This window comes from Pelodiscus sinensis, chromosome 10, assembly GCF_052426305.1.
Source record: "Pelodiscus sinensis isolate ZL-2025 chromosome 10, ASM5242630v1, whole genome shotgun sequence".
Classification (NCBI taxonomy): Eukaryota; Metazoa; Chordata; order Testudines; family Trionychidae; genus Pelodiscus; species Pelodiscus sinensis.
Genome location: NC_143061.1, coordinates 30,486,680 through 30,499,554, shown reverse-complemented (window position 1 = coordinate 30,499,554; position 12,875 = coordinate 30,486,680). Strand labels below are relative to the sequence as shown.

Below are 12,875 nucleotides of genomic sequence, written 5' to 3'. Positions count from 1 at the left end.
ACTCTAGAGCTGCACCATGGTGGCTGCCTGGCTGCTCCTAGGGTGGGGTAAGGGGCCTGGGTAGGACCCAAACCCACAGCCCCAGACATTGATGCCTTATCCACACTACCACCTTACCTCCAGTGGCTGCCTTATGCTGCTTGCATTCAGCTGGTGCAAGCTCCAGCCCTGGGCAAGCTGCTGGTGGTTGTCAGGCTGCTCAGGGTGAGGGGAAGTTTGCCCTGGGGCTGCCCTGCAGCCCAGCTCCAGCTCTGGCACACGGCCAGGGCGGGTCATGTGGTGGCTGAGCACAGCCCCAGAGCAAGCCACTGTGGCTGGACCATGGCTGCAGAAGGAGGGGCTGACAGTGGCCTCGTGCCTGCCATGGTGGCCCAGCTATGGTCTTGCTCTTGCAGGCAAAGATCGTGGAATCAGCTCCTGTTCAGCTGGATCACAGTGCCCCAGCTCCAGCCCCGGGGTAGGCTCAGTGGTCTCCCTCCATCTGTGGCAGGAGGGGCTAGCAGCAACCCCATCTGGCCGCAGAAGCCTGGCCCCAACCCCGTTGCAGCAAGGCTGGGGCAGGAGGAGAGATGGATTGTCTGCAGTGGCCCACTCCCAGCCAGGTAAGTTAATCAGCCCCCCCTTCACTCTCCTCCCCACACCTCAAACCCCTGCATCCTGCACCCCCCACAACCCAACACCCTGCCCTGAGTCCCTCAAACACTCCAACTCTGATTCCTGCCCTTCCCCACCCCCTGCTCTGACCTCCTTATACACCCCAACTCTAACTCCTACACCCCCATATTCCTTGCCCTAACTCTTGCCCCCTCATGCCCTAACCCTCTTCTGACCCCCCTCTCCTAGCCCTCCATCCCACACTTAAATTTCTCACATGTTCTGTTGTGTCACAACCCCCCCCCCCCTCACCCTAAGGCCTCCCCCCAGAGGGGGAGGGTTGTGACAGTACAGAACCCGTAAGAAATTTAATACAGGACTATGTAGCACTTTAAAGACTAACAAGATGGTTTATTATCATCTAATAAACCATCCTGTTAGTCTTTAAAGTGCTACATAGTCCTGTATTTTGTTTCAGCTACACCAGACTAACACGGCTACATTTCTATCACTATTCTGTAAGAAATTTAATTTACTTTCACCTCTCATACTGACAGATGCCCTAACAAAATGATACACAACCATGCTGTGATATGCAGAATAACACCCACCCAGATGCGGACACTTATACTGGTGCATGCACACAGCCAGATAGACACACACACTGGCACACGTGGAGGCACTGCTGTGCACACTAGCACACGCAGCTGTAAATATGCGTACAAACCGTTGTGCGTGCAACTCACTTGCTAACACCTGCACGCATTAAGTAATACACGCACAGCGGAGCGCTGCGCGCACCGGCACACAGACTCCGCGCGCTTTTGCGCTCCGACGGAAGCTCTTTTGGGAAGCTGCGGCCCGCGCTGACGCCTCTCCCCACCTGACCCGACAGGGCGGTGCCTGTGGCGGAAGGCCCGGTCTCCCCGGCTCGCTATACGGGGACTCTCCGGCTGCAACCCGCCCTGGGCCGTGGTGTGTGGATGGGTCCTGTCCCCTGCTCAGAAGGGCACCATGGTGCAGCTCTACAACCTGCACCCGTTCGGCTCGCAGCAGGTGGTGCCCATCAAGCAGGAGCCGGCGCTGTTCTGCTGCGGCCGGGATGCGCTGCTAGTGGCCTGCGCGGCGGCCGGCTGCAGGGTCGAGGCGTTCGCCGTGGGCGACCAGGAGCTCTGCGAGCCGCTCGGCAGTTTCAACACGCTGGGCCGGGTGCTGCGCATGGCGTACAGCGAGGCGGGTAAGCGTCTCGGGGTTCCGAGTGCTAGGCAGGCAGGTTCCTCTTGCAGATCTCAGGGCGATGCTGGAAACGACTGGGCCGGGGCAGCCTGGGCTGCGGTGGGGTCGAGGGGGAAATAGGGCACTTTTCTCTATTTCTGACAGATGCCCTAACAAAATGATACACAACCATGCTGTGATGTGCAGAATAACACCCACCCAGATGCGGACACTTATAACTGTGCAAGCATACTAGTGCATGCACACAGCCAGATAGATAGTTAGGGCGTCTGTCAGTCCCTTTTCCTCAGCTCTGTGTCACTGAAAGGGACTCTGCTCCTGTGAGACATGGAGGGCGAGGTAGCTAGTGGTTTTTATTGGACCAGCCTCTGTTGGCGAGAGAGACAAGTTGTCAGGTTAGACAGAGCTCGCTTGTTTCTTCTGTTTATTCCACCTGCCACTCTTGTTTTTCCGTTGCTTCCCTGATTCACTGAACAAACCTTTCCTTCACCCCTAAGCGAAATCCTGTTCTTTCAATACAAGATGCTACAGGATTGTCTTTGATTCTTCCCCTTGTTAAAAATGATGGGGATGGATGGGAGGGGATTTTATTTTCTGTGTTCAAGGGAGTCACATGGCACAGATCTGATTGTAGCATCAGGGACTCGAAGAGCTCTCAAGTGCCATAGAAAGGTAAGAACCAAGGGGATACAGAGCTGTAGTGCGTAGTGGGCGTTTTTGCCTGTACAGTGTGGAAGGAGGCAGAAGTGCTCAGGAGTGCTGAAGGAAATATGCTTAGTGTTCTTACACCTTTCTTTTAAAGAGGTGACATGCATCTACATTTCCTAGCTTATTCCCTTTCCTTCTGTAGTGGAAATGCGATTGTGAGGTCGAGGAAGTTAGGTGGTGTACCACAGTCATTCCTTTTATGTCTGCATCTCCTGTCAGGCCTGGATGCTCTAGGCAGCCATTTGTGCTTTGTGCTTCTTATTATTCTTTTGTTATTCTCAAAGAGTTAGCTGTTTGCTCAAGATGGAACAGTGTAGGAATGCACTGTTGACTTTCAGCAAGTTCTGGGACAGCCACCTGGCATAGAAGTGCAGGAGCACTTGGGAAGATCACATAAGTATCTATACTGAATGTTTCCCACCTGATAATGCTGATTATTTGGCCTGGGAAAATATGCAAAGTATCAACAAGCTAGTTATTGGATCTGGGAAAATATCAATGTATCAACAACCTTGTTAGGTTTGCAAAACAACAGGTGTGATTACTGTAGATCAGTGATCTCTAACCTTTTTATATCCAAGATCACTTTTTAAATGTCAGAACAAGCCAAGATCTACCGCCCCATCCTTCCCCCAAAACCCCACCCCCTCCTTGAAGCCCCGCCCTCTGTTCTCCTCTCCATCACTTGCTATCCCCAGCCCTTATACACTCTCAGGGTATGGCTATACTGCCGCTTTTTTTTTTCAATTCTGTCTAGACTGGGCCAAATGTCAGAAAAACCCCTTTCAGAAGCCCCCTTATTCCTCATGGAACAAGGAATACAGGGGTTACTGAAAGAGCATGTTTGCTGTTCCGCTAAAAAAAGCACCTGCAGTCTAGCCATACCATCACTGGGTTGAGACAGGATGTGTGGGCTCTGGGATGTGAATGAGGGATTTGGATGTGGGAAGGGGTGAGAGGTGCAAGGTCTGGGAGGGAATTTGGATGCAGGAGGAGGTAGAGAAGGAGATGCTGGCTCGGGGAGAGGGCTCAAGGATGGGAAGTGCTGGGGTTGGAGTACTAAGCAAGCCACATGCTTGTGAATGTGAGGGTGCAGGAGTTTGGGTTGGAGAATGTGAGGGGCTCAGGGCAGGGAAGTTAGGAGTAAGATGGGCAGTGTGTGGATGGTCCAGGAGTGTTGTGGCAGAAGACTGAGGATGTGGGGCTGCAGGAGTTTGGGGATGAGAGAGGCTCAGGACAGGGGGTTCCAGTGTATGATAGGCTCAGATCTAGGGTCCGGGGGTGGTGGTGGTACAGGAGTATTATAATGCTGCGGCCAGATGGGGGCTTGGCCCCAGTTGGGGGTTTGCTGGCCAAGCTTAATTTTTAAATAAAATATTATGTCAAACACAAAAAGTTTCAGCATTGCCTTTATTTATGAGAAGGGTGGGGAACCTGTTTTGAGTCAGGGGTCACTGACCCACAGAAAAGTCAGCTGGGGCCACACAAGTGAGATGCAAAAAAATAACTCCTCCAAACCCCTCCCCCCACCTCACTAATGTGGCCCCAACTGCAATGGTGGGAGCAGAGGACATGGTACTGGGGAAGGGTGCTAGTGGGTGCTGGGGCAGGTGACAGGATTCTGCAGCAGGGGAACGGGATGCAAGTGGGAATGGGGTGCCAATGGGTTCTACTGCAGGGGACAGGGTGCCAGTGTGGATAGGGGGCAGGGTGCCAGTGGGTTCTGCTGCAGAACTTCTTACTGAAGTCAAGATTCAATGGTAATTAAAATTAACTGACATACTCCAGGGTTTTTGTATAAACTTCTCAGGTACATGCTGGTCTAGATAACTCATATTAAAATCATTATAATTGAATATTAAATACTGCTGACAATATTATTGCTCAGGAAACTGGCAGACAAATTGTATTGTATTATGATACAGAATTTCTGCCATTAAATAGCTTGTGTCATGATGTAAGCAGTTACAAAATTAATTACTTATAGTTTTAACTCTTCTTATTAAAGAAAAATACCTGGTAACAAGAATAACATTTCAGAAAATCTTGCTTAATTCCACAACTTTTTTTCCTCAAAGAGCATTGGATTTAGCAGCAATAGAATGCATACGGTATAAATTATGTCTGATTAGTGTTATCACAGTATTATTGCTCTTTTTTTTTTCCAGGAGATTATTTGGTGACAATTGAGGAGAAAAACAATGCCACCTTCCTACGAGCTTACATGAACTGGAGATGCATGTCAACAGAGAACACTCGCGTTTGTGTCCGGATGGTGGGTCACAAAATAGAAGAGTCGTACAATGAATCTTCTAAAGTCCAGATGTCAATTATGGAAATGCCTCTTTCAGACCCACCGTTGTGCATTTCGTGTTGTCCAGTAAATGGAGATCTTCTTGTTGGCTGCAAAAATAAACTAGTCATGTTCTGCTTGAAATATCTTGTCTTAAATCAGGATCTGACTGTATTGGACTTTGAACTCTCCTTAATTTTGCACATTGATAATATCACCCCTACAGAAGTAGCATTTTGTGCTGGGTACATAGCTGTAACTACGGAATTGGATGTTTTAATCCTGAAGCTGGAATCTGTTCAGAAAAGTTCAGATAATACTGAACTATATGTAAATCAAATCAGAGCAGCAGAAAAGCTTGTAGATGAAGGTAAATATGGAATCTAATTCTACTTTTCATAAATCTGGAGATTAACTTGTATTAATTTCAAAATGTGCTCAAGGAAGCTGGCTGCTCGAAAAACTTTTTCAGAACATTTTAGAGGGGCAGCCATCAGCTTGATTATTGCATTTGTCTGAAAATGTAGTACTTTTTATATTTACATGGAACATCAAAATGACTGTTCACCAGTCGTGCAAACACTTGGCTGTTTTCCATTGAGATTACTCACATGCACATGCTTGCAGGATCAGGGCCTATAACAAAGCAGTTAAAAGCAAAAGACTGAACTAACTTTGTATATAGACAGCTTCTGTGTCTAGTCAGTTTCTGTGATGCTGAAAAAAATCTTATAAATGTCAACAGGTTACTGTAAAAATCATTTATTTTAAATAGAATTTAAAAATATAAATAATTTGGGCAGCATTGTATAAAGGGGGATTATCAGAAATTAGAATTTTAAAAAATTAAATCAGTGGTATGTGTGGCAGAAGGCAAGTTGACAGGTTTCCCATTTAAAATTCTCATAGCTTGCAGGAACAGGCCTGAACTAAAATGATGGGATGCATACCTGTAATTTATCTTATGCTTCTTTCTTACAGTTAATGGACAATTTTGGACTGCTTTCTGCATGCTTTTGGGCTGTACTTGCTTAAGCAAAGTCAGGCTAAAACCACATTCGGTATGCCATTGTAGCTGTTTGTCTCAGCTCAGCGTTACTTCCTTTAGGGCAGACACATTCTAAATTACCCACACAATGATTTTTATAAAAATGTGTCACTTTCTTCAAAAATCAGACTGCACTTCCTTTATACTGGGAAATACAGTTTTTCTCTCTCATCACCCATGACTCTTAGGTTCTCTAACATTTAAAGATTGAAAAGACCCAACAATTTGATTACCAAACCATGCTCCCTCCAGTTTGAGATTGATGTGAATTATATCTCTGTATTTTTAAGGATTCAACTGAACACTCTGATCTCTTTTATTGTTGAAATTTGCATGGTACTGGTCTGGAAAACTGATACAATATTTTATATTAATTGCTTAAGGTATAAAAGATGAAGTTCCTTCAGCGTTTTCTTCCCAGCTTGAAACGGATGACTTTGTCATCTGTCAGAGGCCTATGGAACTACTTGGGGAGGAAAGTAGACTATGCGGAATACTGGTAACACTGGAATCAGTAGCGTTAGCTAAGGAAGACACCGAATGTTTCCAAGTGCGGTACCTCCTATTCAGGTAATAAAAATTGCTCCGGTGTAGTCCTATACTATGTTAATATTTTGCCTTTTTAGGGTATGGAAATAAGCTATCCTTCACTTCCTGAAGGGCAGAATCTTTATAAATAGAGCAAATCCCAAGTAAATGGGTTTAGATTTAAGAACATTTCTCTGAAACTCTGAGGGAAGATGTTCTTAAACCCTTCCCTGTCCCATTCCTCGGCTTTCAAATCCACCTGCCTATCCTATTGTCATTTTCTGTAGGGACTGTGGCTGTGTGTATATAAATTGGGGTGTATATACATCTTCTGGCATTGTTTAAAATACCCCTATTTCCCATCTCATATCTCTGGGGTAGGGGTGTTAAATTTCGATTAATCAGCTAATAGAGTAGTGGATGGAATTTCCATCGATTAGTTGATAAGGGGTGGGGCGGGGTGCTCGCTATCCTGGCTGTGGCTCTACCTTTTAATGTAGTAAGAGCCGTCTGCAGCTCTTACTACATTTAAAAGACAGATGGACACAGCGGGCAACCCGCAGGGCTCTTGCTATATATCAAAGGCAGAGGCAGCACAGTGGGAACCCAGGGTGAGTGCGGACTGCCTCAGTCCGTTTCCTGCTCCATCTCTGCCACCCCGTTTTCCCCACAGAGACAGTGCTTGGGGATACCAGCTTTTTAAGTGCTCCCCCCCCACACATTGCTGCCTGTGATACAGAGGCAGCAGTGCAGGAGGAAGCGACTAGTCAAGTAGTGACTTAACTCAAGCCTGTGCTTATCAGGTAGTTGAATAGTCGCTTACATCCTTACTCTGGGGTAGTGTACAGAGATTCCACAATAGCTGCTCTTGTGATATGGAGGAAGGTATTGAGTCCTTGCATTGACTCAGCACTGTCTGGCTCACTGATTCTGGAAACGAATTTTTTCCACATTGTTGGCATTTTATTCTGGTGCAGATACTGCTTCAAGTTAGGGAAGTAACTGGTTAACTGGTAAGCATCACCCTTATTGGGTGATCACTTTACTGGGGACATAGGTAAAGCAGAAAGCTCCCTCCTCCTGGTGGCTGGAGCAGAGATCCACAAGAAGCAGCCAGCCAGTTTGAGCAGACTGGGACTGCAACAGCCTGCTGCAGCGTGCTAAAGAGCCACTGGCTGGGAGCCACCTAAGTAAGCTCCTCCTGGCCACAGCCTGCCACTGGTGCCCCAGCCCCTCCCCACAAATCCCTGCCCCAGGCCACCACCACTTCCTGCCAACAGGTCATCACCCAAACCCTCTGCTTCCCCTTCTCCCAGGTCACAACTCCCTCCCCAACCCTGCAGTCCCTCCTACACCCCTCCCCTAGGCCAGAATTCTCTCCTGCACCCATAGCCCCCTCGTGGACCCTGCACCCTAAGCCTCTGCCCCAGATGACAATCCACTCCTTCACCTGAACTCTCTCAAACCCCACATCCTCTTCTACACCTCCAGTGCCCTTCCTTCTGCACCCAGACTCCATCCCAGAACTCTCTTGACCATTTACCAAAATCTTGCAATGCCTCCAACCCAAAATTATTGCCCACCGCTTCCCCAGAGGCTCACAAGCAATGAACATGGCAGCGAGCAGCAGTGTGTGTTGCATCCCAGTGAGGTGGAGGGATGGGACACCAGTGTCCCGTCTGCTCCATTCCCATGGCAGGCCTCGCTGCCCAGGAGCTTGTGAGTTGGGACTGGGAGAGCAACCAGTGCTTCTGGACCAGGCCATGGTGGGGATGCTGGACAGGAAGCAGCATGGCAAGCAGGTGCTGCGTAGCTCTGATTCTGACCTGCCACCCAGCCTCAGCCACAGGCAGCTGGCCGCTGGCCTGGAGTGTGCTGCACCCATAGGGCTGCCTGAGCCAAATGCTACTGGTGAGTAGAGCCCTGTGCAGTTGTATCTATGTCGGATACAATATCTGCAAAAATGTCCATGGATATACACATTCGCAGATGCACAGGGCTCTCCTGAGTGGCTTCCAGGATCACACAAAATCAAATCAAAAGTTATAGAAGCAACGTCTGCATCTTTCCCAAGCTTATTCCATTCTAGCTCATCCCCAGCTCTTCATTCTTTTGAAGAATGCTGGCTCCCTGCAGGAAGTTACCTCCCTGAAGTCTTGACCCTAGTTTGGATCCTGGACTCCACTCCATTTCACTCCCAAGCCTCTATGCCTGTGGATTGGCCTTCTCTCAGGCTCACTTCAAGAGTCTCTTCACCCCCACTGCCCTCTCCTATCAGGACTGGGATGTAATCTTCCCTCCTGCAGCTTCACTGCTCTCTGTTACTCTGAGGATATGTCTATACTACGTCTACATTACAGTGTTATTTCAAAATACCTTATTTCGAAATAACACATCTACACACAAAATGCATTTTGAAATAGCATTTTGCTATTTCAAAATAGCGCGTCCACACTGAGTGGACTCTGAATCGCATTTAAGGCTGGTCGGAACCAGTTCTAGCAGGGCACCAGGTCAGGACTTACTTTGTGGGGCTGCTGCTTGAGGCTATCTGAGGTCTGTGCTTAAAGGGACCCCCCCCCCCGGACAGCCAGTTCTCAGGTTTCCCTGCTTGCTTGTCTACCTCGATGAGGGACAGCAAAGCATTTTGTCTGTGCGTGCTCTGGTTTCCCTCACTTGGGACACCACAGCACTCTGCAACATGGAGCCAGAACTGCCCCTGGGCACTCTAGTGCTTCTCTTAGATGCGTTGCTATGAGGCCTGGCTGCACTTTTTGAACGCTGCCATCCGGGACGTCCATTGGGGGGCTGTCAGTATCCAGGAGGTCCTGCGGGAGAGCTTCTACCCTGAGGAGCACTAAGAGCCTCCCTGGTGTGCCACACTGGGGGCTTGGGCCTCATTTCTCCCTCACGTCCTTCCACTTACCCCTCCCTAACCCCCTTCCTGATGTCAAATAAAATACACATATTTCCATGAACACAAACTCTCTTTTTTTAACAAAACTGAGCGGGGTGGGATGAAACTCTGGTGAGACTGGGGAAAGGAGGCGGGAGAGGGGAGAAGAGAGGGTGGAGGAGGGGAGGGGGAAACCTGGGAGGAGGGAGCTGGAAGGGGGAAGAAGGGGGAGGGGAAGCTCAGGGTTGGGGGTCTCGCCGGACCAACTTGATTGTCGTACAAACCTGCTCCTGGGTTCGCATGTGGCTTTCGTGGCCAGGCTGGCAGCTATCCTGCCATAGACGGCCGTGTTCCTCCGTCTAGTGCGGAAATCATGGACGTTGAAGGCATCCCACCAAACCTGAATAAGGTCCATGATCTCCACCCTGGACTAGGAAGGCGCCCATCTTCTCTGGGCCCTGGCAGGCTCCTGGGAGCTAGCAGACTGCTCCTGGGGAGCAGTGGAGGGCTGGCTGCCAGTGGCTTGCTGGCTTATGTTTTGGGGCAACTGGGTCAGGGGCAGTGACTGCTGGCTCTGGGCTGGCAGGCTTGGAGCTGGCACAGGCACCGTGCCCAGAGTCAACCCCTTTAAGGGGTCCAGGGAGGGGGAGAGGGAGAGAAGCGTTCTTGGTTGAGGCTGGAGTGGCCACCAGGGCACCCTGGGAAGGCTGGAGGCTCCCTATTTCGAAATAAGTGTCTACAGAGCACGTATTTCGAAATAGCTATTTCAAAATTGGCATTATTCCTCGTAGAATGAGGTTTACCAAATTCGAAATAAGCACTGCTCTATTTTGAATTTATTTCAAAATAGCTGTTTGGCTGTGTAGACGCTAGGAAAGTTATTTCGAAATAAGGGCTATTATTTCAAAATGGCTTTGCTGTGTAGACATACCCTGAGAGACTAGTGTTCTTGCCTTCTCAGGGCACTCGCCTTCTATTCTGAGCATATCGTTTTATAGAACCCATCCAGCTTCCACCCCAGCTGGGACTCCTGTTTGATGGTACCAGGCTTATTCTCCATGTGCAGCCAGATATGTTTAATTGGGCTTGTAGCACCCATCACCCTTATCACCAGCTGTGTGGGGAAATACCCCATCACAGTTGGATATATTAAAAATGTTAGTAGTTGAACTTTTAAGGACACAGTGTTGTTTAAAAGTTTAATTAATTCTGAAAATAGCTATGATATACAGGCAGTCCCCGGGTTACATGGATCTGACTTATATCAGATCCCTACTTACAAACGGGGTGAGGCAACCCCGCACTAGCTGCTTCCCCCCAGCAGACCAGGGAGACGCGAAGCTAGCGCCCCCCCCAGCAGACCAGGGAGATGCGGAGCGGCTTTTCTCAGCAGACACCTCAGCTTGAGAATAAAGGACTGAGGGAAGTGAGGTGTGGGAGAATAAAACTGAGCTCTGGAGAAATGTTTGGCAAGAGTTTCCCCTACAATATGTACCAGTTCTGACTTACATACAAATTCAACTTAAGAACAAACCTACAGTCCCTATCTTGTACGTAACCCGGGGACTGCCTGTAGTTATTGTTTACTTGTCCTACTTTAATGTCTTGTTGTGGTTTCTCGTTGATTAGCCCGTATATTTTTTCTAGACGTTTTACTCCAGATCTGTCATCTTTTGTCTTCTCTGCCGAAGAGGCAAAGTTGCATTCTCTTCAGCTGCTGCCTATGTATCAGACAGGTAAATGTCTGCATATACACGGATTGCATGATTTTTGCCACAGAAGGTCTAGGAGAGAACATGCCAAGTATTCTCCTTATGCACTGTTTTAATTTTAGCAGTTACATACTTTCATGAAAAATGACTTGTGCTGAGCTTCCAATAACAAAAATAGAGCCCCGAACTCTCTTTAGTGATGCCTTGACAAAGTTTATGCAGAAATTAATCTGTCGAGTTAGTAAAACATTGACTTAATCTTTCTGTGTGGCAAACTGACATTTAATAAATTACTGTTAATGTTATCACAAAGATGCTAGGTTACCTACAGCCAACAGTAGAAACCTCATTTATATAATCAGAGTGAAGTAAACATTCCAAATCCCTCTAGATAGGAATGTTAAGTACATGGTAAATCAAACATTAGCAATAATTTTCCTTTATTGTTGTATACAGGAAGTTTCATGACCGCCAATGAAAATACTACAGCCAAGAAAGAATTGCTAAGTGTCTTCTGTTTTTTCTCCTTGCCTCATATTGGTTATCTCTATACCATTGGGAATTTGATAGAGCTGCTTTCTACCTATCAGTACTCAGAGAAATCTCAGCAGGCAGTTCTTACTCCACAATTCCTACATGTTATTACAAGGTACTGTGCTTAGAACTTGATCCTTTTGTTCGCCAATCTTAACTGCTTTTCATCATCTCCCTAATTAAATCTTCTTCATACCCTTTATTGCAACTTCCTAGGTTTGCTTATAGGACAGTGCTTCTGCTTCCACTCTATGGCTCAATCCACACAAGGGAAACTATTGAATCCCTGTGTAATCTCGGTTGCTTAGTTATTGCCAATCTTCTTGTTAATCAATATTGTCATTTCTCTACCTTAGTAACAGCTTGCAGTGTTTCACAGTACGATGCAGTGCAGCAGCAGCTCGTGAGGAGGATCCATACATTGATACAACCATGAAGGTGCGCTCCCAATAGTCTCATGACAGATGCAAAATTTAAAGCAAATGTGGGTACCAAAAAGGCATTTATCTTCCTCAGACTGCTGTATGCCTTCTCTTCAAATCTTACTTAGTCACTTCAGCCTATAGAACCTAGTGGCACAAGAAAGCATTAATGATTCCACTTTAATATTTCACAGTGGCACATTCCACTGTTCTACTGGGTGTGGAAGCTGTAGCTGAAACAGGATCTACTATTGCTTCTTAAAATCTCAAATCATTAGCAGAATATTTATAAAGGCTTTACAAATGTGTATTTATTTTTGTAAATTTGAACTACAGGTAGTCCCCGAGTTACGCGGATCTGACTTATGTCGGATCCGCAGTTACGAACGGGGATTTTCTCGCCCCGGAGGACTCGAGCGGCGGGACGCCTGGTCCCGCCGCCCGCCTCCTCCGGGGCGAGAAAAGCTGCTCCCCGTCTCCCTGGTCTGCTGTGGGAGCCAGCAGACCAGGGAGGCGCTGAGCAAAGCCGCGCAGGACCCGGGGCCGGACCCGCGGCCGCTTCCAGATCAGCTGGAAGCGCTGCGGGTCGGGCCGGGTCCTGCGGGGCTTTGCTCAGCGCCGGGTCCTGCGGGGCTTTGCTCAGCGCTCCTTGGCGCTACTGGACCAACCCGGCAGCACCCCAGCTGCTCAGCCCCAGGAGTCCTGATTCAGCCGCTGCTGATCAGTTTCAGCAGTGGCTGAATCAGGATGCCTGGGGCAGAGCAGCTAGGGTGCTGCTGGGTTGGTCTAGTAGCGCCGAGGAGCGGCCGTGCTACTGGACCTACCCAGCAGCACCCGAGCTGCTCTACCCCAGGCGTCCCCAAGTTAGCCGCTACTGAAACTGACCAGCGGCTGACTACAGGAA

General features: G+C 48.2%; 1 protein-coding gene across 1 annotated transcript in view; it reads left to right on the top strand.

Annotated features, from left to right (window-relative positions):
• The first annotated feature begins 1,485 nt into the window (after positions 1 to 1,485).
• Positions 1,486 to 12,875, top strand: part of HPS3 (HPS3 biogenesis of lysosomal organelles complex 2 subunit 1) — a 37,428-nt gene continuing 26,038 nt past the window's right edge. Inside the window, exons 1-6 of the mRNA XM_075937698.2 lie at positions 1,486 to 1,831; positions 4,707 to 5,201; positions 6,263 to 6,449; positions 10,951 to 11,039; positions 11,472 to 11,664; positions 11,906 to 11,987. Of these exons, the coding sequence (XP_075793813.2) occupies positions 1,609 to 1,831; positions 4,707 to 5,201; positions 6,263 to 6,449; positions 10,951 to 11,039; positions 11,472 to 11,664; positions 11,906 to 11,987 (1,269 nt within the window). The 5' untranslated portion in view covers positions 1,486 to 1,608. The remainder of the gene's footprint in view (positions 1,832 to 4,706; positions 5,202 to 6,262; positions 6,450 to 10,950; positions 11,040 to 11,471; positions 11,665 to 11,905; positions 11,988 to 12,875) is intronic.